This window comes from Argopecten irradians, chromosome 12 (assembly GCF_041381155.1).
Source record: "Argopecten irradians isolate NY chromosome 12, Ai_NY, whole genome shotgun sequence".
In the NCBI taxonomy this organism is placed as follows: domain Eukaryota; kingdom Metazoa; phylum Mollusca; class Bivalvia; order Pectinida; family Pectinidae; genus Argopecten; species Argopecten irradians.
The window spans coordinates 28,446,904-28,472,446 of NC_091145.1; the positions used below are offsets into that span (position 1 = coordinate 28,446,904).

At 35.4% G+C, this 25,543-nt stretch overlaps 1 protein-coding gene across 2 annotated transcripts in view; it reads right to left on the minus strand.

The window, feature by feature from the left end:
* The window catches only part of LOC138336798 (striatin-interacting protein 1-like), a 26,746-nt gene continuing 1,203 nt past the window's right edge, over positions 1-25,543 (minus strand). The window contains exons 2-20 of one of the 2 annotated variants that reach the window (XM_069286365.1): positions 25,225-25,294; positions 24,810-24,884; positions 23,995-24,126; positions 23,372-23,492; positions 22,526-22,594; positions 22,204-22,310; positions 19,636-19,763; positions 19,052-19,240; positions 16,241-16,386; positions 15,370-15,499; positions 13,168-13,239; positions 12,722-12,796; positions 10,093-10,190; positions 9,123-9,249; positions 8,571-8,671; positions 8,150-8,216; positions 7,742-7,846; positions 2,608-2,812; positions 1-2,158 (exon numbers count right to left, since the gene is read on the minus strand). In XM_069286365.1, coding sequence (XP_069142466.1) covers positions 1,908-2,158; positions 2,608-2,812; positions 7,742-7,846; positions 8,150-8,216; positions 8,571-8,671; positions 9,123-9,249; positions 10,093-10,190; positions 12,722-12,796; positions 13,168-13,239; positions 15,370-15,499; positions 16,241-16,386; positions 19,052-19,240; positions 19,636-19,763; positions 22,204-22,310; positions 22,526-22,594; positions 23,372-23,492; positions 23,995-24,126; positions 24,810-24,884; positions 25,225-25,294 — 2,268 coding nt within the window. In that variant the 3' untranslated portion in view covers positions 1-1,907. Of the gene's footprint in view, positions 2,159-2,607; positions 2,813-7,741; positions 7,847-8,149; positions 8,217-8,570; positions 8,672-9,122; positions 9,250-10,092; positions 10,191-12,721; positions 12,797-13,167; positions 13,240-15,369; positions 15,500-16,240; positions 16,402-19,051; positions 19,241-19,635; positions 19,764-22,203; positions 22,311-22,525; positions 22,595-23,371; positions 23,493-23,994; positions 24,127-24,809; positions 24,885-25,224; positions 25,295-25,543 lie in introns of both variants that reach the window. The other variant, XM_069286364.1, reaches the window with a different exon arrangement.

The following is a 25,543-nucleotide window of genomic DNA, read 5'->3' on the forward strand; positions in this document are numbered from 1 at the left end:
TCATATATTATAAATTTAATAAATAAATCCTAGTATGTATAATGTATGAATCATTTACAGAGATATTTCAACCTTGAAATATTAAGCATTACAAACACATATTACAGTAAAATTTGGAGAGGATTACTCATTCTTTACCTTATCAAATACAATAGCACAGAAGGTACAGAATACTTTAGTTATTGAAATAAAAATTGCTCTTCATTTTACTGTAACGGTTACAAGTTTATGAAGATTTAATTTCCTGGTTGATAAACATTTAACCAGTGTCTGTATTTAGTAAGTTTTTATTCTAATTTTCTTATTTGAATAAAGTGAAAGACACTGTCTCATATGTCATGAGTTGCTCAGGTCAAGGATTTTATTTCACAATCTACAAACAGTTTGGATTATTTTAAGGTGTGCCTGTTGATGGCAGTGGAGAAACATCAGACTTAATTAATACAGCAGTTTTGAGATCCAAATTAATGTGGGTAAAGTACAATTTACCGTCAATTAGTCCAACCATCCTGTGATTGTGACGTCATCTTTTGACACGATTTTTGTGTCGTCATAATCACTGGAAGGTGTGGCTAATTGCCAGTAAATCGTACTTTACTCATATCGTTTTGGGATCTTGAAACCACTGTATTAATAGTAATCCCTGATCTACAGTAAGAATATGAAACAAAGTGAGAATGAGGATTTACTCAGATCGGAGTAATGTACAGCACCCTTGGTCTTTCTTAGGATCAAACACTGGCCAGTGGTAGAATGTCCAGCATCTGTAATAACTAACGTTGAACTATATAGTAGAGTAAAGAAAAGTTTAGTCAAGACAAACAAAATACCTTGAATCAAACAGGGTATCCAAGTTATACAAGTTCGTGTTTGCAGGGTTCAACAGAACATGTATTTATATCCGATAATTTCTACATCGATCAGTTTGACATACCAACCATAGCAATGTGCTGCAAAAATATCATTCCCCACCAAAACAACCAGCTATACAGCGTCACACACAACAAGTAATTGTTTTAGGATTGTTGGTTTTTTCTTCAAAATATAAAACTTTGGGAAACATTAAGGCGAGTTTCACTAAAATTATGAAACTGAATAAAAGACCTTTGACAGAACTTAACACATTGATGTGGATGGCAATGATTTACAATGACGGAGAATTATCAAATGAGATTCATATCAAATGATCCTGTACAGAATATGTAGACTTACTTGCAATATAATGTTAATTAAAATACATACCAGATATGATTATGACATTTAAACTTATTTTCAATACAGCACTAAAATGATTCTGATTGAGTAACACTGAAAACACTTGTAGCGATATTTCTTACTTTACATTTTGTAATTCATTCCTCCACACATTCTCACTGAACTGTAGCACAGTTTATCACATTACCTCATTCACACACAAATCACATCATTTATACAATAACAAATGAAGTCATTCACAACATCAAATATAATTAGTCAAGTGTTACTATATCCGACAAATCTCCTATTCTTATGTCATGTTTAGAAACTTAGAAGCTTAATAGCAGAATGGATTTCTTGTCAGGAAATGCATATTTAAGTAAAGAAAACTATAAAATTTGAATTTACTCTTATTCTTTACACTCACAACTTTAACAGTAATGTACACAGAAATCAAATTGACTCTTTTTCATAACAAATTGCTTTTTTCACATCTTCGTGCAGAGTTTCAATGAAATCACTGAGCCAAATTTTCCATATAAAGGATTGTAAATAATGATTGATATTTTTACATGAAACTCTGCTTTTATTTAATGATAATTTTAATATAAGAAATCTTATGTTAAAAAATGTTCACTATGGAGACATAGAATATAATCACCATAGCTTCATAATTCACATGTAGACAATAAATTTTCAGAGTGTCGTAATTAAAGCATCAGTATTTGGTCCCAGTCGATTTGGTTGGAGTATACCTCTAGGTCTAACCATCGTTCATAGTTCTGTTTGAACTCTGGGCTAAGTTCTATGGATTCTCCTAGCACACTAAGAGTACATGTGTCCAAAGGTTTAAAATCTGGGTCTGTCCCATTCACTCCGTACCGACGATTATTGAAACGGTCAACACATGCACGTAATGCACACTCCTCTGCCTGGAAATCCCACGGACGTGCATCCATGTCTGAAAAAGACAATTTAAAGATAAAATATGTATCTGCTTTTTAATTTTTCTTTTTGATATAGGCATAAAACTACTAATGTTGTTTTTTTCACAAGTATTATCACTATACTATAATATATGCATTCAGAATTTTTGAATAAATTTCATGATTTTTTCATACAAATTGGTATAGAAATGAAAATCATGATTATGCTATTCCATCTTAAGTTGTATCAATAGTTCTGCACTTTGTAATTCATCGACTAATTTCATAAAATTACGAGAATTCCAAATATCTAGATACAATTTTTTTTCTTTTTAAATGCACTTGAACAGAATCAACTTTTTAAATTTCTCGGGATAGTAGAAATGCTGAAAATAAATTGTCACAAAAGTGTAAGGCATAAGTACAGTATAACCTTTTGACCCTAAATCGTAAAATTTAATCAACACAAAAAAGTCCTAATTACCATTGCCATAGGCCCAGTCATCATTGAGTCTGTGGCGGACTTTCTGGTAAATAGCAGACATGGTTTTCATGTTACTCTTTCTCCACTGCCTGCCCAGATATTTTGTCTGCATCTTGAGAAGCTTTAAGATGTACAGCTGCATCATGGCATGTTTGACCTTGAGTGCACGCTTCAGGATTGGGGCGGATTTGAATACTACTAACATCTGCAAAGTAAGTAAAAGCAATGAAAATATTGAACACTTCATATATTAACATTTATAATGAATAATACTTATTTTTTGTGAAAAAAAAGAAGACATTTTGAATACAGAAAGCTTACAATTTCACGTTAGGAAATTAATGTCACTTATCAAATGAAACAGTGCAGTCAAACCTGTAGAAAAATAATACCTAAAGATGCTCCACCGCTGACAAATGGTATTTTTTCACTATTAAAAACAGGAGCAGACGATTTAGTATTTTTCTTCAGTTACAAAAGTTACTTACTTTACACCATTACCACTATTGAAAAGTTTGAGCTTCTAATTTTACTTCAAGTTAAAAATATGAAAAATAATTAATTGCATCTACAAACAAGAGGCCCATGGGCCTTAACGGTCATCTGACTCATTGCACAAAACAACAAAGTCACAGTATAAAGTATTGGTTAACGATTAATATAAACAATACAAGGAACTCCTTAGTTGAATATGTAAGTTTCTGAAATAGGTAAATGTCATTCGTTGAACAAACTTGGTAGCCCTTCATCCATATATGGTTGTAACCCATTTACGGATTTTAAAGCCAAATTTCAGCAAAGCTTCCATTTTGGACATCCGCCCATACTATCCCCATGGGTCTTAGCTCGGTCCTTTATAAAATATGATTGTCCTCACCTAAAGTTCCCCTGCAGAATCAATTAAAACCCCTATAGACCAATTTTCCTCGAGATTGGAGACTGAAACCTGAAAACAGGAAGTGGGCCAGCGGCCATCTTGGAAAACCAAAGACTTAATGAAAATGTTTGCATGTTGTTCGGCATTAATTTAAACCCCTATAGACCAATTTTCATTGAGATTGGAGACCGAAATCTGAAAACAGGAACTGGGCCAGCTAACATTAAGAAAATTTGCCCTTTTGGGGCCCCCACACCTCAGCCCCTAGGGGTCGGACCAGACTCATATATATAAAATACGATTGTCCTTCCCCAATGATGTTTCACACCAAATATGGATGAAATCCATCCAAGGATGAAGGACTAGTAGGATTTTAAAGCTTAAATTAAGAAAATTTCCCCTTTTTAGGCCCCGTCCCTCTGTCCCTAGGGGTCGGACCAGGCTCATTTATATAAAATATGATTGTCCTTCCCCAATGATGTTTTACACCAAATATGGATGAAATTCATTCAAGGATGAAGGAGGAGTAAGATCTAGCTTAAATTAAGAAAATTTGACCTTTTGGAGCCCCGCCCCTCTGCCCATAGTGGTCGGATCTATTTCATTTATATAAAATATGATTGTCCTTCCCCAATGATGTTTCACACCAAATATGGATGAAATCCATTCAAGGATGAAGGAGGAGTAGGATTTTAAAGCTTAAATTAAGAAAATTTCCCCTTTTTAGGCCCCGTCCCTCTGTCCCCTAGGGGTCGGACCAGGCTCATTTATATAAAATATGATTGTCCTTCCCCAATGATGTTTTACACCAAATATGGATGAAATTCATTCAAGGATGAAGGAGGAGTAAGATCTAGCTTAAATTAAGAAAATTTGACCTTTTGGAGCCCCGCCCCTCTGCCCATAGTGGTCGGATCTATTTCATTTATATAAAATATGATTGTCCTTCCCCAATGATGTTTCACACCAAATATGGATGAAATCCATCAAAGGATGAAAGAGAAGTAGGATGTTCGGACCAGGCTCATTTATATAAAATATGATTGTCCTTCCCCAATGATATTTTACACCAAATATGGATGAAATCCATTCAAGGATGAAGGAGGAGTAGGATTTTAAAGCTTAAATTAAGAAAATTTCCCCTTTTGGAGCCCCACCCCTCAGCCCCTAGGGGTCGGACAAGGCTCATTTATATAAAATATGATTGTCCTTCCCCAATGATATTTTACACCAAATATAGATGAAATCCATTCAAGGATGAAGGAGGAGTAGGATTTTAAAGCTAAAATTAAGAAAATTTGCCCTTTTTTGGGCCCCATCCCTCAGCCCCTTGGGGTCGGACCAGGCTCATTTATATAAAATATAAATGTCCTTCCCCAATGATGTTTCACACCAAATATGGATGAAATCCATCCAAGGATGAAAGAGGAGTAGGATTTTAAAGCTAAAATTAAGAAAATTTGCCCTTTTGGGGCCCCGCCCCTCTGCCCATAGTGGTCGGATCTATTTCATTTATATAAAATATGATTGTCCTTCCCCAATGATGTTTCATACCAAATATGGATGAAATCCATTCAAGGATGAAGGAGGAGTAGGATTTAAAGCTTAAATTAAGAAAATTTGCCCTTTTGGGGCCCCATCCCTCAGCCCCTAGGGGTCGGACAAGGCTCATTTATATAAAATATGATTGTCCTTCCCCAATGATGTTTCACACCAAATATGGATGAAATCCATTCAAGGATGAAGGAGGAGTAGGATTTTAAAGCTTAAATTAAGAAAATTTCCCCTTTTTAGGCCCCGTCCCTCTGTCCCTAGGGGTCGGACCAGGCTCATTTATATAAAATATTATTGTCCTTCCCCAACGATGTTTCACACCAAATATGGATGAAATCCATCCAAGGATGAAGGAGAAGTAGGATTTTAAAGCTAAAGTTAAGAAAATATGTCCTTTCGGGGCCCCACCCCTCAGCACCTAGGGTTCGGACCAGGCTCATTTATATAAAATATGATTGTCCTTCCCCAATGATATTTTACACCAAATATAGATGAAATCCATTCAAGGATGAAAGAGGAGTAGGATTTTAAAGCTAAAATTAAGAAAATTTGCCCTTTTTTGGGCCCCATCCCTCAGCCCCTAGGGGTCGGACCAGGCTCATTTATATAAAATATGAATGTCCTTCCCCAATGATTTTTCACACCAAATATGGATGAAATCCATCCAAGGATGAAAGAGGAGTAGGATTTTAAAGCTTAAATTAAGAAAATTTGCCCTTTTGGGGCCCCATCTCTCAGCCCCTAGGTGGCGGACAAGGCTCATTTATATAAAATATGATTGTCCATCCCCAATGATGTTTCACACCAAATATGGATGAAATCCATCCAAGGATGAAGGAGGAGTAGGATTTTAAAGCTAAAACTAAGAAAATTTGCCCTTTTGGGGCCCCGCCCCTCAGCCCCAAGGGGTCGGACCAGGCTCATTTATATAAAATATGATTGTCCTTCCCCAATGATGTTTCACACCAAATATGGATGAAATCCATTCAAGGATGAAGGAGGAGTAGGATTTTAAAGCTTAAATTAAGAAAATTTCCTCTTTTGGAGCCCCGCCCCTCTGCCCCTAGGGGTCGGACCAGGCTCATTTATATAAAATATGATTGTCCTTCCCCAATGATGTTTTACACCAAATATAGATGAAATCCATTCAAGGATGAAGGAGGAGTAGGATTTTAAAGCTAAGATTAAGAAAATTTGCCCTTTTTTTGGGCCCCATCCCTCAGCCCCTAGGTGTCGGACCAGGCTCATTTATATAAAATATGAATGTCCTTCCCCAATGATGTTTCACACCAAATATGGATGAAATCCATCCAAGGATGAAAGAGGAGTAGGATTTTAAAGCTTAAATTAAGAAAATTTGCCCTTTTGGGGCCCCACCCCTCAGCCCCTAGGGGTCAGACAAGGCTCATTTATATAAAATATGATTGTCCATCCCCAATGTTGTTTCACACCAAATATGGATGAAATCCATCCAAGGATGAAGGAGGAGTAGGATTTTAAAGCTAAAATTAAGAAAAATTGCCCTTTTGGGGCCCCGCCCCTCAGCCCCTAGGGTTAGGACCAGGCTCATTTATATAAAATATGATTGTCCTTCCCCAATGATGTTTCACACCAAATATGGATGTAATCCGCTCAAGGGTTAAGGAGGAGTAGGCTTTTGTATAAATAGTCTTACGCACGACGCACGGCGCACGGCGGACGGCGCACGGCGCACGACGACGGACGAAACACGATGACAATAGGTCATCCTGACCTTCGGTCAGATGACCTAAAAAATCCGTACCGCTATATCCTATATGGAATGAATTACTGAATGTGCATGTACCAAAAGCACAGTAAATTAATTTATATTATTTTTTGTGTTAATTAGACTATTATATACACGATTAAACACCAATTATTGTTCAAGTGATGAATATCATTTATGATCTGTCGGCGGTGGAGCATCTTTAAAGTACCAATAAATATTGTCTTTATAGCCAAGTTGCTTTTATACACATGACAAATTGTGTTGAATTTGAACCTTTGGAATCCTGTGAAAATGATCTTATAAGTAGGTGGTCTTTATACAGAGGTGGTCGCTAAGGCAGATTTTACTATACATCCTCCATTTAAAATAGCCAAAAGTCACTTTCGATCAATACCAGACAGGAATGATCAAATGTTATAAAACTATTGTCAAAAAGATGCAATTGGTGAATAATCTATTAACCAAATCAACAGGCTATACATGTAGTTATTTGGTTTATACAGGTACTAAGATTATAGAGGGTTACATAAAAATGTAGAATTTAGAGCCTTGTCTTCTGGTTTATATAGGTGTACAGATTATAAAGGAGTACATTTCTATCATACATTTGGAAGTCAATCTAACCTCTGCTCGGGTGTTTACTCAGGTCTGACTGTACATCCTCCATTTAAAATAGCCAAAAGTCACTTTCGATCAATACCAGGCAGGAATGATCCAATGTTATAAATTATTGTCAAAATGATGCAATTGGTGAATGATCTATTTAAACCAAATCAATAGGGTATAAATGCAGTTAGTTGGTTTATACAGGTGCTAAGATTATACAGGGTTACATAGAAATGTAGAATTTGGAGCCTTGTCTTCTGGTTTATACATGTGCACAGATTATAAATGATATCATTTCCATCGTACATTTGGAAGTCAATCTAACCTCTGCTCCGGTGTTTACTTACCATTGTTCGGGAGTGTTTCCATTTAGTCAGCTTGTTGAGTATTCTTAGAAGATTTATACAAGAGAATAAATTTCTCCAGCAGAAAGGCTGATCATCACCATTTTCCTGAAATCAAATTATTAATCTACAAATATCTGCAAATATTACATACATACATATCATACACAGTCATTCTGATTAAGTTTCAATATTGTGAACAAAAAAAAAGTTTTTCAAAAGATGCTGCCGCGGAACTATAATTCCAACGAAACTGAGACAATATTTCAATAATCAATATTCTTCTAGAAGAAATAATGTAAAATCTCTTTAGATTTCGAAACTTGAATACTCATTTGATAATGGTTAATATTTCAAGATTGAAAGTCCGTTGTCTTTTTTTTCAGCTGTGGCTGTATTAGATATACTTACTAAAGCTTCAGCGGTGAGTTCTACTGGGTCGCCCACAACACAGCGCGGGAAATCTAACACAGGAATACTACAACATAAATGGGATATAGAGCGAATACTTCTAAATATGTACTGGCAAGAGTACCAGTTATATATATATATATAGCATTCAATAGTCTCTTACTCTCAATGTATGTATAAATGAATGTATATTCCACAACAAATATGTAAAAGTAAAAGGAAAAAAAAACAACTTTTTTTCACAACAAAAATGTAAAAGTAAAAGGAAAAAAAAACAACGTTTTAACTTCATATCAACGAAAACTTCCTTTTTAAAACTTCAAACACTGGCAGAGAGAACAATGGATAGCTCAGAAAATATTTTATCAATGGTTGGCAAAATAAATCAAATTGAAATTATGCAGGAATTAACCAGTCTCACCTGTTCTTGGCCCCGATGTACGACATGATATTCTGGTTAAAGAATTTCAGTACCAGAGGTATACAGTTGGCAAACACAAGGTGTTGACTGAGAAACTCAAACTGAAATACAGAAGGAACAAATATTACTTGAATGAACAATTCAAACTGAAATACAGAAGAAAGAAATTATTTTGTAAAAATAATGGGTGTTTTGTTCAATGTTTTAAGCTTCAATACTTAAGGAAAACACAGAATGTACAAATACAAATACTTAAAACTGCAGGACAAAACAGTTATATCAAATAAAACATGTATTTGCACAAGTAAGGCCTATGAGATGACATAAAATTTGCATTTTTTCCTGGGTGACAATGCAAAATCTGAGAAATGCAATATTTTACATTTTCTACATTTTTATATAATAATCTTTCTTCAAATTCAGTTGAATTTCCTACATTTGAATTTGTGAAACTCGAAAACAAATTATTTTATCCGCAACACAAATTTGAAGTTTTAATTCTTTTTTTCAGTCTTTACTTTTGATTTTAGTTCAATGTAATGATGTGCTTACCTGGTAGATGTGATTGAGTTTGAAGTTTTTTAGAAGAAGCAAGAGAAGGCCAGAGATGGACTTTACAATGACTTCTTTATGTCTGTTTACATCGATGCCCAGCTTCATGGACTGAAGAACAGTAGTCCTGAAATAAATCAATACAATCAATTATCACACACTAGCTTATCAGTCTCTTTTTCCAAGTTCAGTTTTACAATGTTGTAGTTGAAGGCAGCCTAAGTAAAATTAGACTTGTAACTCTACTACAATACTCTACGATAAAACCCAATATTTTACAGTATCATGTTGGGGCGTATCAGATAGTATTGTAGTGGAGCAGAATTACAAGATTAATTTAAATCAGATTGGGGCAAAAGGTAACATTTTATCACTAGACCTCTGGATAATGCTAGTCGAGTGATAGTGATATCTAATATTTTACTACCTATTTGGCCTCCACTGCTACTTTAAAACTTTGATGCCTATATACGGCATTTGCCATGTACTGGTCAATAGTTAGTGTTTTTACTCTGAAAACTTTGGCTTTTAATGATCTTCAGATACTGACATATCATAAAATGACCATGAGCTTTTGACAAGAAGATAAATACAAATGAAGCAAAATAGCTCAATTCCGGTGTACACAGTAATTTTGTTTTATTTTCTGAAAGCAATCACTCACTATTTTCTGTTGAGTGTTATGGTCCTATAGCTCAAAACAGTATTGTAACATTCATCAGCGTATTACGATCTCACTGAAATCCTGATCATTACCATAAAAGTAAAACTGTTCATTTTATAAAATTTATTAAAATACAATGTGAAAGAGTCAATTAAACTTCTGTAAATTCAAGCATGACCATTTTGGTATTACAACATGTTCAATCAAATTGTAATGATCAGTATAACTGTATTCTGGCAAAGGCATAGATCTGGAGCTAGTGACAAGCATTGCAAATGCTATCAAATTTCTAGACTCTACACTTACGGCATTTCTTCTGGCAGGACATCTGATAAGATGTTGATGGAGTCAGTCTTTGTTTTGGATGTTGGAGCTGCTGCCAGTAATATCTTTAATAAGGCTATCTGTAAGTATATAACAATGATTGTCTTAAAATTATCTTCATATTTCATCCTAGATAACAATTTTAGGTTGGAAGGTAACTTACCATATACTGTAGCAGGTTCGGAGGTAACTTACCATATACTGTGGTAGGTTGTGTAACTTACCATATACTGTGGTAGGTTGGTTAACTCACCATATACTGTGGTAGGTTAGGTAATTCACCATATACTGTGGTAGGTTGGGAGGTAACTCACCATATACTGTGGTAGGTTGGGTAACTCACCATATACTGTGGTAGGTTAGGTAATTCACCATATACTGTGGTAGGTCGTGTAACTTACCATATACTGTGTTAGGTTGGGTAACTTACCATATACTGTGGTAGGTTGTGTAACTTACCATATACTGTGGTAGGTTGTGTAACTTACCATATACTGTGGAAGGTTGGGTAACTTACCATATACTGTGGTAGGTTAGGTAACTCACCATATACTGTGGTAGGTTGGGTAACTCACCATATACTGTGGTAGGTTGGGTAACTCACCATATACTGTGGTAGGTTAGGTAACTCACCATATACTGTGGTAGGTTAGGTAACTCACCATATACTGTGGTAGGTTAGGTAACTCACCATAAACTGTGGTAGGTTGGCTAACTCCCCATATACTGTGGTAGGTTGGGAGGTAACTCACCATATACTGTGGTAGGTTGGGAGGTAACTCACCATATACTGTGGTAGGTTGGGAGGTAACTCACCATATACTGTGGTAGGTTCAGAGGTAACTCACCGTATACTGTGGTAGGTTCAGAGGTAACTTACCATATACTGTGGTAGGTTGGGTAACTCACCATATACTGTGGTAGGTTGGGTAACTCACCATATACTGTGGTAGGTTGGGTAACTCACCATATACTGTGGTAGGTTCAGAGGTAACTCACCATATAATGTGGTAGGTTGGGTAACTCACCATATACTGTGGTAGGTTGTGTAACTTACCATATACTGTGGTAGGTTCAGAGGTAACTCACCATATACTGTGCTAGGTTCAGAGGTAACTCACCATATACTGTGCTAGGTTGGGTAATTCACCATATACTATGGAAGGTTGGGTAACTCACCATATACTGTGGAAGGTTGGGGTAACTCACCATATACTGTGGTAGGTTGGGTAACTCACCATATACTGTGGTAGGTTCAGAGGTAACTCACCGTATACTGTGGTAGGTTCAGAGGTAACTTACCATATACTGTGGTAGGTTGGGTAACTCACCATATACTGTGGTAGGTTGGGTAACTCACCATATACTGTGGTAGGTTGAGGTAACTCACCATATACTGTGGTAGGTTCAGAGGTAACTCACCATATACTGTGGTAGGTTGGGTAACTCACCATATACTGTGGTAGGTTGGGTAACTCACCATATACTGTGGTAGGTTCAGAGGTAACTCACCATATACTGTGGTAGGTTCGAGGTAACTCACCATATACTGTGGTAGGTTCAGAGGTAACTCACCATATACTGTGCTAGGTTGGGTAACTCACCATATACTGTGGTAGGTTGGGTAACTCACCATATACTGTGGTAGGTTAGGTAACTCACCATATACTGTGGTAGGTTGGGGTAACTCACCATATACTGTGGTAGGTTGGGTAACTCACCATATACTGTGGTAGGTTGGGTAACTCACCATATACTGTGGTAGGTTCAGAGGTAACTCACCATATACTGTGGTAGGTTCAGAGGTAACTCACCATATACTGTGGTAGGTTCAGAGGTAACTCACCATATACTGTGGTAGGTTGGGTAACTCACCATATACTGTGGTAGGTTGGGTAACTCACCATATACTGTGGTAGGTTGGGTAACTCACCATATACTGTGGTAGGTTCAGAGGTAACTCACCATATACTGTGGCAGGTTGGGTAACTCACCATATACTGTGGTAGGTTGGGTAACTCACCATATACTGTGGTAGGTAGAGGTAACTCACCATATACTGTGGTAGGTTCAGAGGTAACTCACCATATACTGTGGTAGGTTCAGAGGTAACTCACCATATACTGTGGTAGGTTGGGTAATTCACCATATACTGTGGTAGGTTGGGTAACTCACCATATACTGTGGTAGGTTGGGTAACTCACCATATACTGTGGTAGGTTAGGTAACTCACCATATACTGTGGTAGGTTCAGAGGTAACTCACCATATACTGTGGTAGGTTCAGAGGTAACTCACCATATACTGTGGTAGGTTCAGAGGTAACTCACCATATACTGTGGTAGGTTGGGTAACTCACCATATACTGTGGTAGGTTCAGAGGTAACTTACCATACACTGTGGTAGATTCGGAGGTAACTTACCACATACTGTGGTAGGTTCGGAGGTAACTTACTATATTCTGTGGTAGGTTCGGAGGTAACTTACCATATACTGTGGTAGGTTTTGAGGTAACTTACTTAATACTGTGGTAGGTTCGGAGGTAACTTACCATATATTGTGGTAGGTTAGGAGGTAACTTACCATATACTGTGGTAGGTTGGGTAACTCACCATATACTGTGGTAGATTGGGTAGCATAGCCTGGAATAGTATCTCCACCGGGGAGTTAGGGACCTCCTTCTCAGGCTTAAATAACAACAATAATTATATCATTATCAAAAGGCAATCTGTTTATTTAAACATGTCTTCAAGCACCAAAACCTTCACTAGTCCCTAGGCTAGAGTAAATGTATAAGTCCCCCTCTTCAGCAGGAGCTCAGTAATCAATTTTAAAAGTGGAAATTTCTTCTCTCACTCTGCATTAAGATTTACAACACTCATCAACAATGAATTATGGGATTATTGCACTATTATGATATTTGAGAAGAATGCCATACCTAGCAATTAAATGTAGAGGAACTCTTCAATTGAAAGTCTATGACCTAATTTTGTTTGTAGGGTTTTCTGTATTTGCACATAATGTTATATGAAAAGATGTGACATGTTGTTTTGTTTACCTGAGATAAAGGATTCTTGGCTATCTCTTCTTCACGCTTGATCTGCAGCTCTGTCAGAGATATGTACAAATGCTGGAATAGAATGAGGAGTCAGTTACACAGAAACTGTAAATTGGAGTCAACCACATTTGTAACACATCTGCTTAAAACCAGTCATGGTTATAACATTGTAATTTTCATTTCCCGCAAAAGATTCCAATATTGTTGTGTATAATAAACTACTCTTCTAACAAAATGATTTTTAGAGATTTCTTACAACTGTATTTGTATGGAAATTAAGTTAGAAATATCAATAAATGCTGAAACAGATTGTGGAGTAAATTACACAGAAACTGTAAAATTATAATTTTATAAAATCTTCAAATCTGCCTTTCAGATGTCATTGTTTCTCTTTCAAACAGACACAATTTATAATTACTAATCTAATAAACATCGTAGATCGTAGACACTTAGGATATTTTCAAAATGTATCTATCAAATATGTAAATTTGAGGACTATATTATTGATTTGAAACAACAACACCTAAGTATTGGGAGTGAAATAATCGGTTGTGTTGTGAAAGTTGCAGTATATTCTATTTGTTTACAGTTAATCATTCACAAAAAATCTCACTAAAGCACACTTGACAACCAGCCAGAAATCCCACAATGAAATATTTTTGATGGCAACATAAAAAAAAAAAAAAAAAAAAGATCAGGCAAAACCCTAGCCTAGATAGGTCAACAAGAGGCCCATGGGCCTTAACGGTCATCTGACTCATTGCACAAAACAACAAAGTCACAGTATAAAGTATTGTTTAACGATTAATATAAACAATACAAGGAACTCCTTAGTTGAATATGTAAGTTTCTGAAATAGGTAAATGTCATTCGTTGAACAAACTTGGTAGCCCTTCATCCATATATGGTTGTAACCCATTTACGGATTCTAAAGCCAAATTTCAGCAAAGCTTCCATTTTGGACATCCGCCATACTATCCCCATGGGTCTTAGCTCGGTCCTTTATAAAATATGATTGTCCTCACCTAAAGTTCCCCTTCAGAATCAATTAAAACCCCTATAGACCAATTTTCCTTGAGATTGGAGACCGAAATCTGAAAACAGGAAGTGGGCCAGCTAAATTTAAGAAAATTTGCCCTTTTGGGGCCCCACACCTCAGCCCCTAGGGGTCGGACCAGACTCATATATATAAAATACGATTGTCCTTCCCCAATGATGTTTCACACCAAATATGGATGAAATCCATCCAAGGATGAAGGACTAGTAGGATTTTAAAGCTTAAATTAAGAAAATTTCCCCTTTTTAGGCCCCGTCCCTCTGCCCCTCGGACCGGCTCATATAAAAATTGATTGTCTTCCCAATGGGAATCCATCCAAGGAGGCTCATTTATATAGAAAATATGATTGATGTCCTTCCCCAATGATGATATTTCACACCAAATATGGATGAAATCCATCCAAGGATGAAGGAGGAGTAGGATCAGAGCTAAAATTAAAAGAAAATTTGCTCTTTTGGGGCCCCACCCCTCAGCCCCTAGGGGTCGGACAAGGCTCATTTATATAAAATATGATTGTCCATCCCCAATGATGTTTCACACCAAATATGGATGAAATCCATTCAAGGATGTGAAGGAGGAGTAGGATTTTAAAGCTAAAATTAAGAAAATTTGCCCTTTTGGGGCCCCACCCCTCAGCCCCAAGGGGTCGGACCAGGCTCATTTATATAAAATATGATTGTCCTTCCCCAATGATGTTTCACACCAAATATGGATGTAATCCGCTCAAGGGTTAAGGAGGAGTAGGCTTTTGTATAAATAGTCTTACGCACGACGCACGGCGCACGGCGCACGACGACGGACGAAACAGGGTTAAGGAGGAGTAGGCTTTTGTATAAATAGTCTTACGCACGGCGCACGGCGCACGACGACGGACGAAACACGATGACAATAGGTCATGCTGACCTTCGGTCAGATGACCTAAAAATGCATACCATATTCAACCCAATAAGCGCCCATGTCCCTATAAGCGCTCCTCCCCCTTTTTGAGGCCTCAATTTCAATTGCTCAGGCACAAATAAGGACCAAAACTACATAAAACGGTATAAATTTGCAATAATTTTGACTTATAAGCACCTTTCATTTTTATCCATTTTTTAAGCGCCCTGGGCGCTTATTGGGTTGAATACGGTAACAGTTAAACTGACCTGTTTTAGAACTTTGACACCTTCGTGGATGGGCTGGGGTAGGCCAGCTAACGACGATTGATCTTTCTGCACCTGGAAACCTACAAACTTGATTCTGGTGTGGTCCAAAAATAATTCCAAATCTTTTTGCCTGTAATGAAAATTCAGCTTCTAGAACTTAAAATCATCTAACAATCATCTTTCAGTCTTCTTTGTTGAAAACTCATGAATTTGAAAACAATGTTACAAAATATACATTTAACATATACATATCTTATACCAAGTGCTTGTAAAATTATTTTTTTCAAATTATCAAACTCTTCTTCGACTTTATCAAAAGACGGATATTAATATATTGCCAATTTTCTTTCGCATCTTCTAAATTTTGTAATTTCTGTTTTCAAACAGTTTTGTCGGAAATTTCAATTTAATTGTGCAAGAAATGTGGAAGATAATGACTTCACGGAGATAAACTTTCACGAATTCACCTCAATGGGAAAATTCGTGAAAATAAATCATATGCGAAAGAAAATTGGTTTACAGTTAGCACTGATAGTTATCAGACCCAACATTAATCACAAGGTTCCCACTTTTTTTTTGGGGACCAGAATTCAAGGCTTTTTCAAGGTTTTTTCAATGACAATAAGTGAAATTCAAGTCACGTTTACACACTTTCAGATACCTTTCACAAGTTTGTGTTCTTATTTTTTAAGAGTAATGCAACTTGAATGATGCTGACTGGACCTATTTCAACATAAAACTACATTCATTATGAAAGAAAACAATGAATAAACTATATATTTACATTGGTTTGTTTGTGTAGCTTTCTTCATGCCTCTCAGATATGTTAAGAGTTTAATAACTTGTACAGTTCATGCCAAATGCTTCATACCTGACTTTAGGTTTCCATGGTAATGACTTTTGCTGCGGCTGTATAGGGGTCGCAGGTCGTGGAGGTGTGGGAGGAAGCTCATCATCACTGCCCCGATCAAGTTCGTCTTCGGCACCGTTGTCGAAAGGTTCATCCGGGAGACTTGTCTGTTTGATCAAACTCTTTATTGTATAAGGCCAAGCAACCAATGGTCAAGTGAAACACCAAACCCAAGGAGGACCAATCGTTGTAGTGTAGATTAGAGGAAAGATGGCGCCAAAAGAAAGGTTAGAAAGCAAGCACGTTAGGTGTAGGCCAGCAGAATGTGTTAGATAGAGTCGTACCAAAGGCATGTTTACTTGTAATCACTTAGTTCTGGTCAGCAATAAACCCAGAAGTTCAAATCCTTGAAAGGAAGATCTTTATGACATTGCTTTTTGTCTTTTTGTTCTTTAAAGAAGATTTTTACAACTGATCTTTATCTATTGAAATGAAGGATATGACACATGATCAAAACAGTTATTGGATTTTTTGTGGTTTTTACATTAATAGCGGATTTCATTAATTTTGTAACCTTTTAACATCATAATTTATTTTTTTTTTGTATTTTTGAGAGAAAGAGAGAGAAAGAGGAAGAAATTAGTGATTACTAGCAGATATACCGATAGAGAATCTCTGTTGTTACAAACCTGAAGCACACCTCCACACCATGGAGACTTAATACACAGTGTTTTTCCTGTTAGTTTCTTTTAGTCAAAACCTTATTTCTAACATTCATACATCCATTTAAATGTACTTAGTACATACCTAAGCTTTACCAAAAAGTTGTAAATTATTTCTCTATCTTTTCATTCCTTTCCTTTTTTGTAAACTTTTCCATCGCAGAAATTTTCCAATTTTCACCAAGAAAAATTTTCCCAAAACATTGTCAGGAAAAACACCGATACAAACAAATGATACATTTATAGCATATATATATATATGAACACACCAACAGCTTCACCAACATGCATCCCAATGCCATGAAACATTCTCCATGCCTCGGATATCTCGTTGTGTATTTGTTCCATGTTAATAGTTATATACTGGTATACAAATTATTAAAACTAGGATTTGATGTGCTAATGTATTGTTATCTTGAATATAGAATTTTTGAGTATCATATTAAAAATTGCATGTCATAGATTTTATTAGACTTTGGGATAAATTTTGATTAATTAAATACAATTTTACAAATATAAATTTAACACTTCAATGTTCTTTATATTGAAAAGAAAATTCTGTTCTGATCAGTTATTTCATTGCAAGATTCTTCTGATATATGACTGCTAAACTTGTGAGTAAAACTTACGATTTTCACATGTATATAATGACGAAGTAATGACTCATGAGTACAGAAACAAGTGATAAAGGTGATGTAATATCAAGGTGATTCTTGATAAGTACGTGTTTTGTTATTTGATATGCATGTGTTTTGTTATTTGATATGCATGTGTTTTGTTATTTAATATGTATGTGTTTTGTTATTTGATATGAATGTGTTTTGTTATTTGATATGAATGTGTTTTGTTATTTGATATGAATGTGTTTTGTTATTTGATATGAATGTGTTTTGTTATTTGATATGCATGTGTTTTGTTATTTGATATGTATGTGTTTTGTTATTTGATATGAATGTGTTTTGTTATTTGATATGAATGTGTTTTGTTATTTGATATGAACGTGTTTTGTTATTTGATATGAATGTGTTTTGTTATTTGATATGTACGTGTTTTGTTATTTGATATGAATGTGTTTTGTTATTTGATAGGTATGTGTTTTGTTATTTGATATGTATGTGTTTTGTTATGAATTATAGGTCTTTTGTTAAAATTAGTAGCTTGAACTATTCTACACTAAATCTGGTACTACACAAGCCAAAAACATAATTCAATGAAGCATCGATTGTCCTCTTAAATCAGCAAAATAGCAAATTAAAACTGAAAATTACATGTGAAAAAAAAATCAAATATTTGAACTTTATAAGTTCATTGAAATGCATTTGGCTATATTTGTCCCGTTGAGGTATACAGGGACAATATGTAAGAACAGTGCTGATATTTTATTTCTACAAATTAGAATTTTTATGTGTAGAAGATTTGTTCCTAAATGTGCAAGCTGTGACCCCTACATCCCACAATAGCCTAGACCACATCAATGTTGGGACTGATCCATTGTGTGATGCAGGGGTTTATTACTGCCATCATCATTCCTCCACACCACCAATAACCAAGGTCAAAGCCAAGGTGAAGGTCACTCAAACATATTCCAAATAGTTACAATAGAGATTTGACATGTATACACAGTTGTAAATATTGATGCAGACTTTCACACATTCAGTAAGACTACAGGGGAATACACATAAAGCATTCAACAATGCTTCTTACTTTTCTAAAATGCATATTTCTGTGAATATTTCAAAGTTATCATACAGATAAATCCATCCAACAGAGTTATGCATTTCAGACAATTAATCTTGGAAGGACAAAAAGTAATTTTTCAGATATCGGAAAATTTAATTATGCATAAATTCGTTAAAATAATCATAAGAAACAATTACCAAAAAATATTAATTGATGTATTGTTATTATTTTCCTATAAATCATAAATAATGATTTTATACTAAGAAATTGATTAAAAATTTGAAACAAAGACAAAACACAAATATTTCATGTAATGCACCATTCAAAACATCAGTTATCCAATATTTTGGTGTCTAAAATTAATTAAAAAACTTCAATATCTAGGCCTCTTGTTAACATATTTATAATCCAAACGGAGATTTCAGCTTACCCTCTTGCCCCTAACACCATATTTCCGCGGCATCTGTTGTTCAATGAGATCTGTGGCAGAGGCTGGGGGAGAAGACGCACGCATGTTTTTGCAAACTTCATACGTATCTTCTGGTAGTTCTGGCAAACCATTCTCTACACGTACAGCATTTTTCTTGTTTTGTAAAGCTCGCAATCCGCCCAAAGACACCTAAAAAAGAGAAATGACCCATCACCATGTAGCAACATAACTTTGTCTTGGTAATTTTCTATTTAACAAGGAAACAAAAACAAAGATGGTGTATATCTCATTTTATGAGACATTATTTAAGTTATAAGCAAACTTGAATAAAAAAACAACCTCAAAGGTCAGTATTGTGTTTTGTTTAATCATGCTGAGTGACTACTGTATATAAAATGTTTTGCTCAAGTTAGGTAAATAACTTTGCAAGACTATTCTGAAATACAGTTCACTCCTGAAAATCGACCAAAAACAGTCTGCTTGCAAAGAAAAAAAAAAACCTGCTCATAAGAACTCAGATAAGCTGTCAAAAACGGTCTTTTAAAAGTACTACTGGTATATGATATACTGTGAAAATGACATACCAAGGCAACTTTCCATAGCAGAAGTAGAGCTTTCTTCATAGGGAAGTGTGGAGCATTTCCACTACAGAACTTTGTCACCATTCCAAACAATGTGATTGCCAGGATGTCGTCTCCAACACATGGGGTCACTTTAAAAAAAAAAATTAAAGACATTTATAAGAAATTTTTTCCAAGAACATTTGATACTTTAAAAAAAAAAATTAAAGACATTTATAAGAAATTTTTTCCAAGAACATTTGATACCCACATAAAAAAGTAAATAACAGAAAAACATGCAGTAAATCCATATAGTTATATGTAAGAGGTTTAACCTTCAATTTTTCATTTTTCAGTTCTTTATTTGAATATGAAGGTTTCCATTTTGTGAAAATTATGTTGTCTGGGTATGATTAGTCCCACCTTGTGGTGACTGTTAGATCCTGTTGTGTTGAGACTGTAACACAGGGAAGGTGGGACCAAAAGTTCTCACACACTGTAATTCTTATGTTGTATTGAGACTGTAACACAGGGAAGGTGGGACCAAAAGTTCTCACACACTGTAATTCTTATGTTATGTTGCTCTGTATTCTTATGTTGTGTTGAGACTGTAACACAGGGAAGGTGGGACCAAAAGTTCTCACACACTGTAATTCTTATGTTGTGTTGAGACTGTAACACAGGGAAGGTGGGACCAAAAGTTCTCACACACTGTAATTCTTATGTTGTGTTGAGACTGTAACACAGGGAAGGTGGGACCAAAAGTTCTCACATACTGTAATTCTTATGTTGTGTTGAGACTGTAACACAGGGAAGGTGGGACCAAAAGTTCTCACACACTGTAATTCTTATGTTATGTTGAGACTGTAACACAGGGAAGGTGGGACCAAAAGTTCTCACACACTGTAATTCTGTAATCTTATATGTTATGTTGAGACTGTAACACAGGGAAGGTGGGACCAAAAGTTCTCACACACTGTAATTCTTATGTTGTGTTGAGACTGTAACACAGGGAAGGTGGGACCAAAAGTTCTCACACACTGTAATTCTTATGTTATGTTGAGACTGTAACACAGGGAAGGTGGGACCAAAAGTTCTCACACACTGTAATTCTTATGTTATGTTGAGACTGTAACACAGGGAAGGTGGGACCAAAAGTTCTCACACAATGTAATTCTTATGTTATGTTGAGACTGTAACACAGGGAAGGTGGGACCAAAAGTTCTCACACACTGTAATTCTTATGTTATGTTGAGACTGTAACACAGGGAAGGTGGGACCAAAAGTTCTCACACACTGTAATTCTTATGTTATGTTGAGACTGTAACACAGGGAAGGTGGGACCAAAAGTTCTCACACACTGTAATTCTTATGTTGTATTGAGACTGTAACACAGGGAAGGTGGGACCAAAAGTTCTCACACACTGTAATTCTTATGTTGTGTTGAGACTGTAACACAGGGAAGGTGGGACCAAAAGTTCTCACACACTGTAATTCTTATGTTATGTTGAGACTGTAACACAGGGAAGGTGGGACCAAAAGTTCTCACACACTGTAATTCTTATGTTATGTTGAGACTGTAACACAGGGAAGGTGGGACCAAAAGTTCTCACACACTGTAATTCTTATGTTGTGTTGAGACTGTAACACAGGGAAGGTGGGACCAAAAGTTCTCACACACTGTAATTTTTATGTTATGTTGAGACTGTAACACAGGGAAGGTGGGACCAAAAGTTCTCACACACTGTAATTCTTATGTTATGTTGAGACTGTAACACAGGGAAGGTGGGACCAAAAGTTCTCACACAATGTAATTCTTATGTTATGTTGAGACTGTAACACAGGGAAGGTGGGACCAAAAGTTCTCACACACTGTAATTCTTATGTTATGTTGAGACTGTAACACAGGGAAGGTGGGACCAAAAGTTCTCACACACTGTAATTCTTATGTTATGTTGAGACTGTAACACAGGGAAGGTGGGACCAAAAGTTCTCACACACTGTAATTCTTATGTTGTATTGAGACTGTAACACAGGGAAGGTGGGACCAAAAGTTCTCACACACTGTAATTCTTATGTTGTATTGAAGGTTTCCATTTTGTGAAAATTATGTTGTTCGGACATGATTAGTCCCACCTTGTGGTGACTGTAAGATCCTGTTGTGTTGGGACTGTAACACAGGGAAGGTGGGACCAAAAGTTCTCACACAATGTAATTCTACTGTCACAAAACCCCCGTACTGCACTTACAGTGAAACCTTAATAATCACTTCTGTCTCCAGCCCAAATTGTCCTGATCACTAATTATCCAGATTGCTGGATTTTGTTTCTTTGCCTATTGATCAAATCTATCCCCAGATATTTCCATTCAGATTGTAAGTGTTTCATATTATCTATCGGTATCCAGATCATCCCGGGTCAACTGTATACTGATATAAACAGATGGTACCAGATAAACTAGTGGTTTTTTATCAAGATATATAGCAATAAAATTTTCAGACAAAATTTTTAACAGACTCTATTTAAAACACTAAATTGCAAATGTTTCCGTTGGAATTCTTTCATTGATTGCTATGATCGCTGGTTAACTAACCCAAGTCTTCCTTGAAGAGTTCCTGGTTCCTTTTTTGTTCCTCAGACATGTTTTCTGGCATCAATCTCATGGTCTCCACCATTGTGTACAAGGCATTCAGTAACATTCTGTAAATTATGTATAAAGCAAAAGAAATTTGCTATAAAATGTTGATGAAACCATATCTTAACATATAATTTCATAATGGTAAAATTTTGTAATGATAAAATGTGTCATACATGTACAGCAGAGTAATGATATAATCATCAACCATATTGAAGATGTGTACATTTAATTCTAAATAAACATAAAATATTCAGTCATTTTAAAAGCTGTTTCTTACCTTAAATCTTTGCTGTCAGCCACAGAAACAGCAGGTTTGCGTAGGGCATTTGATGCAGCAACTGGATTTCTATAAATAGTGAAATATGAAATTTCTAAATTTGAAATGTTCTTTACCTTAATGCAGTACTCTAAATTACAGTAAATTAAAAAACATGGTTGAGATGAACCTCCGTGGACCTACAAACTTACTTTGCTATAAGCATAGCTAATTATACACATATTACAAACATCATGGAACCTTGACAGGGAATGAAGTACTACATTGTAACCATTAATTCCTTGCATGTATGTTCATAATGAACATGTACTTTATATGCATTATACTTTTTAATCTGCGCTTTTTTTATGCTTAAAACCACTAAAATTGATAGCTTTAATAACTTAAATGATTTTACAGCAGATTAAGACCTATAATACTGTACACAGGCAATATGTCTTCAGGTAAATTAAGGTCAATTTCAGGTCAATTTCAGGTGAAATTGACCTGAAAAATCTCCATGTGAAATTTACCTCAATTTCAGGTGAATTTCATGTCAATTTCAAGTCAAGATTTTTTCAGGTCAAATTGACCTGAAGACATATTGTCTGTGTATACATATGTAATGGATATCTTCAGAAAATTTCAGGATTCATAAAATTTTGTCATAATCAATCACAAATATAACAAAACTATTCTTGATGGAAAAATATGAAAAGTAATTACAACTGTCTTCTTTATTTTAAACAAAGCAAAACCTATGATATTAATGTAGGTTGTTCAGCAAAACCACCTGGAGCTAGACAACTACATTTCTGATTAAGGCATATATGTTACAAAGCTATATGTTTTAAGAACAAAACTTACTCAATTTCCATCGACAAGACTTCAGCAAACGAGATAAAAAGGCCCTGTTCATACAACATGTGGACGTTGGTCATCACCCAGTCCCGCTGCTGGTCCTCTGCATCGCACTCTCCATGTACTCCTACAAAACATTAGCATAGTTATAGTGGCTGATCAAGAAAACTATATCTGGGGTTTCCTAGGGGGATTTCTAGGAGTGTAAAAAAATCAGGAACGGGTGAAAATAGAAGATCTTCGGATCCGCTACTGGAGCTATGCTCATAATGACTGATCAACTAGTACATGAAATATACCCTATGGTGCAAAAATTGATATCTGTTACATCATTATACCAATCACACTATATAATAGCTTTCTAAATGTGACACGACACACATCTTAAGTAACTCCATGAGCACATTGATTCATCAAATACTTATGTTTGATTTTCTTCTATAATTAGTACAACATGAAGAAATTGCGTTTCTCACATTGCAGTTTCAATATCTACAAATGAATTATATGGATCAAAATGTCTAAGATACTGAGTATATGCTATTACACAGAGTAAAAATGAGATCTGCTATGACATTATACCATAAAACTATCATACTATAACAGTCCAGATGTTACATGCCACACACCTTGTAGGAGGTAGAGTAACGCCATCAGAGCATTAAACCGACGATCGCGGTCAGCCATCTCCAACTCATTCTGTAAATATACTATGTGTTTTCTCTGGGTCTCTGGGGATGCTGTTGTCCACTTGTCGTGTCCTGTAACCAAAATCAAATGGAATCAGAATAAAAGACGTTACCAGTTGTTATTATTTCTCAAAATAAGGCATATTGAAACACAAACGGTATGTGAATAAAAAGGGTTCAAAACAAAATACACATGAGCTTCTGTTAATACACCAATATATCTATTCATTTTTAATCGAGGAATAAAAACCTGGCCTTTTGTTGTAGAGAATTGATTGAAATATAATAAAAAACAAGTTCAATAGAACAAGAACCTGGATATGGAGTGTGGACAAAATCTGGCCATCTTCTATGTTAAAAGAAGACATACCATATTCGACCCAATAAGCGCCTATGTCCCTATAAGCGCCCCTGGACCTCCCCGTTTTTTCGGATGAAAATGCACAGAGTAATGCAAGATTTACTTACCTTACACGCGATCAAGATTTTTTATAGTTGTTTAATGAGGAGATATTCACCAGAAAAGCGTTAGTAACAGTTTACTTCTAAACCGCAAGATATTACATTATTATCTGTTTTACGTTATGAATATATTCTGTTAATTTGGAGAATTTATGGCGTTTGATTTACTGGTTATTTGCAATTGACATCAATATAACCCAATAACTTCCCCCCTTTTTTCAAATATTTTTAGGGCCCTGGGTCGAATACGGTAATTCAACCTCCCATCAAACATAAAAACAGCAACAACAAACCTTTCAAAGCAAATCCATGTTCAAAAGCTGTTTTTGTTTCTTCAAACTCAGATTCCTCTGTGTAACTATATAATTCTGCAACACAAAAAGGGATTTTTCTTCTTCAAACCACCATTTAAATCATTAAATTTTTTTAACCAAATTGATGTGATCAGTCATTAGACTTTAAATTTTGTATTTGCGAATTGATAAAAGATATTAAACATGAATACTATTAGATAATTATTAACATCACTTTTAAATCAGATGGGCTTTCGATCAATCAAAATACTCAGGTTATGGAATTTAAGATGGTTATAATTTCAATAAAACTTGATATAGGGTCTACCTGGGGTATATCTCTTTTTTCAAAGGAACTTTTCAAATTAGTTGTAACATTGCTTGTTACTTAAACATCTCATGATGTACATATTACCTGCCATTTCAGCACGATATGTATCTGCATCATCGTAAGTATATTCTATGTCTGGGGTTTCACACATACTCTGCAAAGAAATAAATGAACTATTATAATTGTAAATGTAGTAATATATATATCCATTTTTAATTAATGTACATATATACATACATTTGCATTTTTGTTTGCACCTGCATGACATTTATATGTACATGTATGAAAGGTATTGGGACCACATATATAGATACCGGGTAATATATCATGTTTTACAGTTTTAGCAACTATGACAACTATAACTGAAAGCATAATATTATACAATCTGTGTTAAAATACAGAT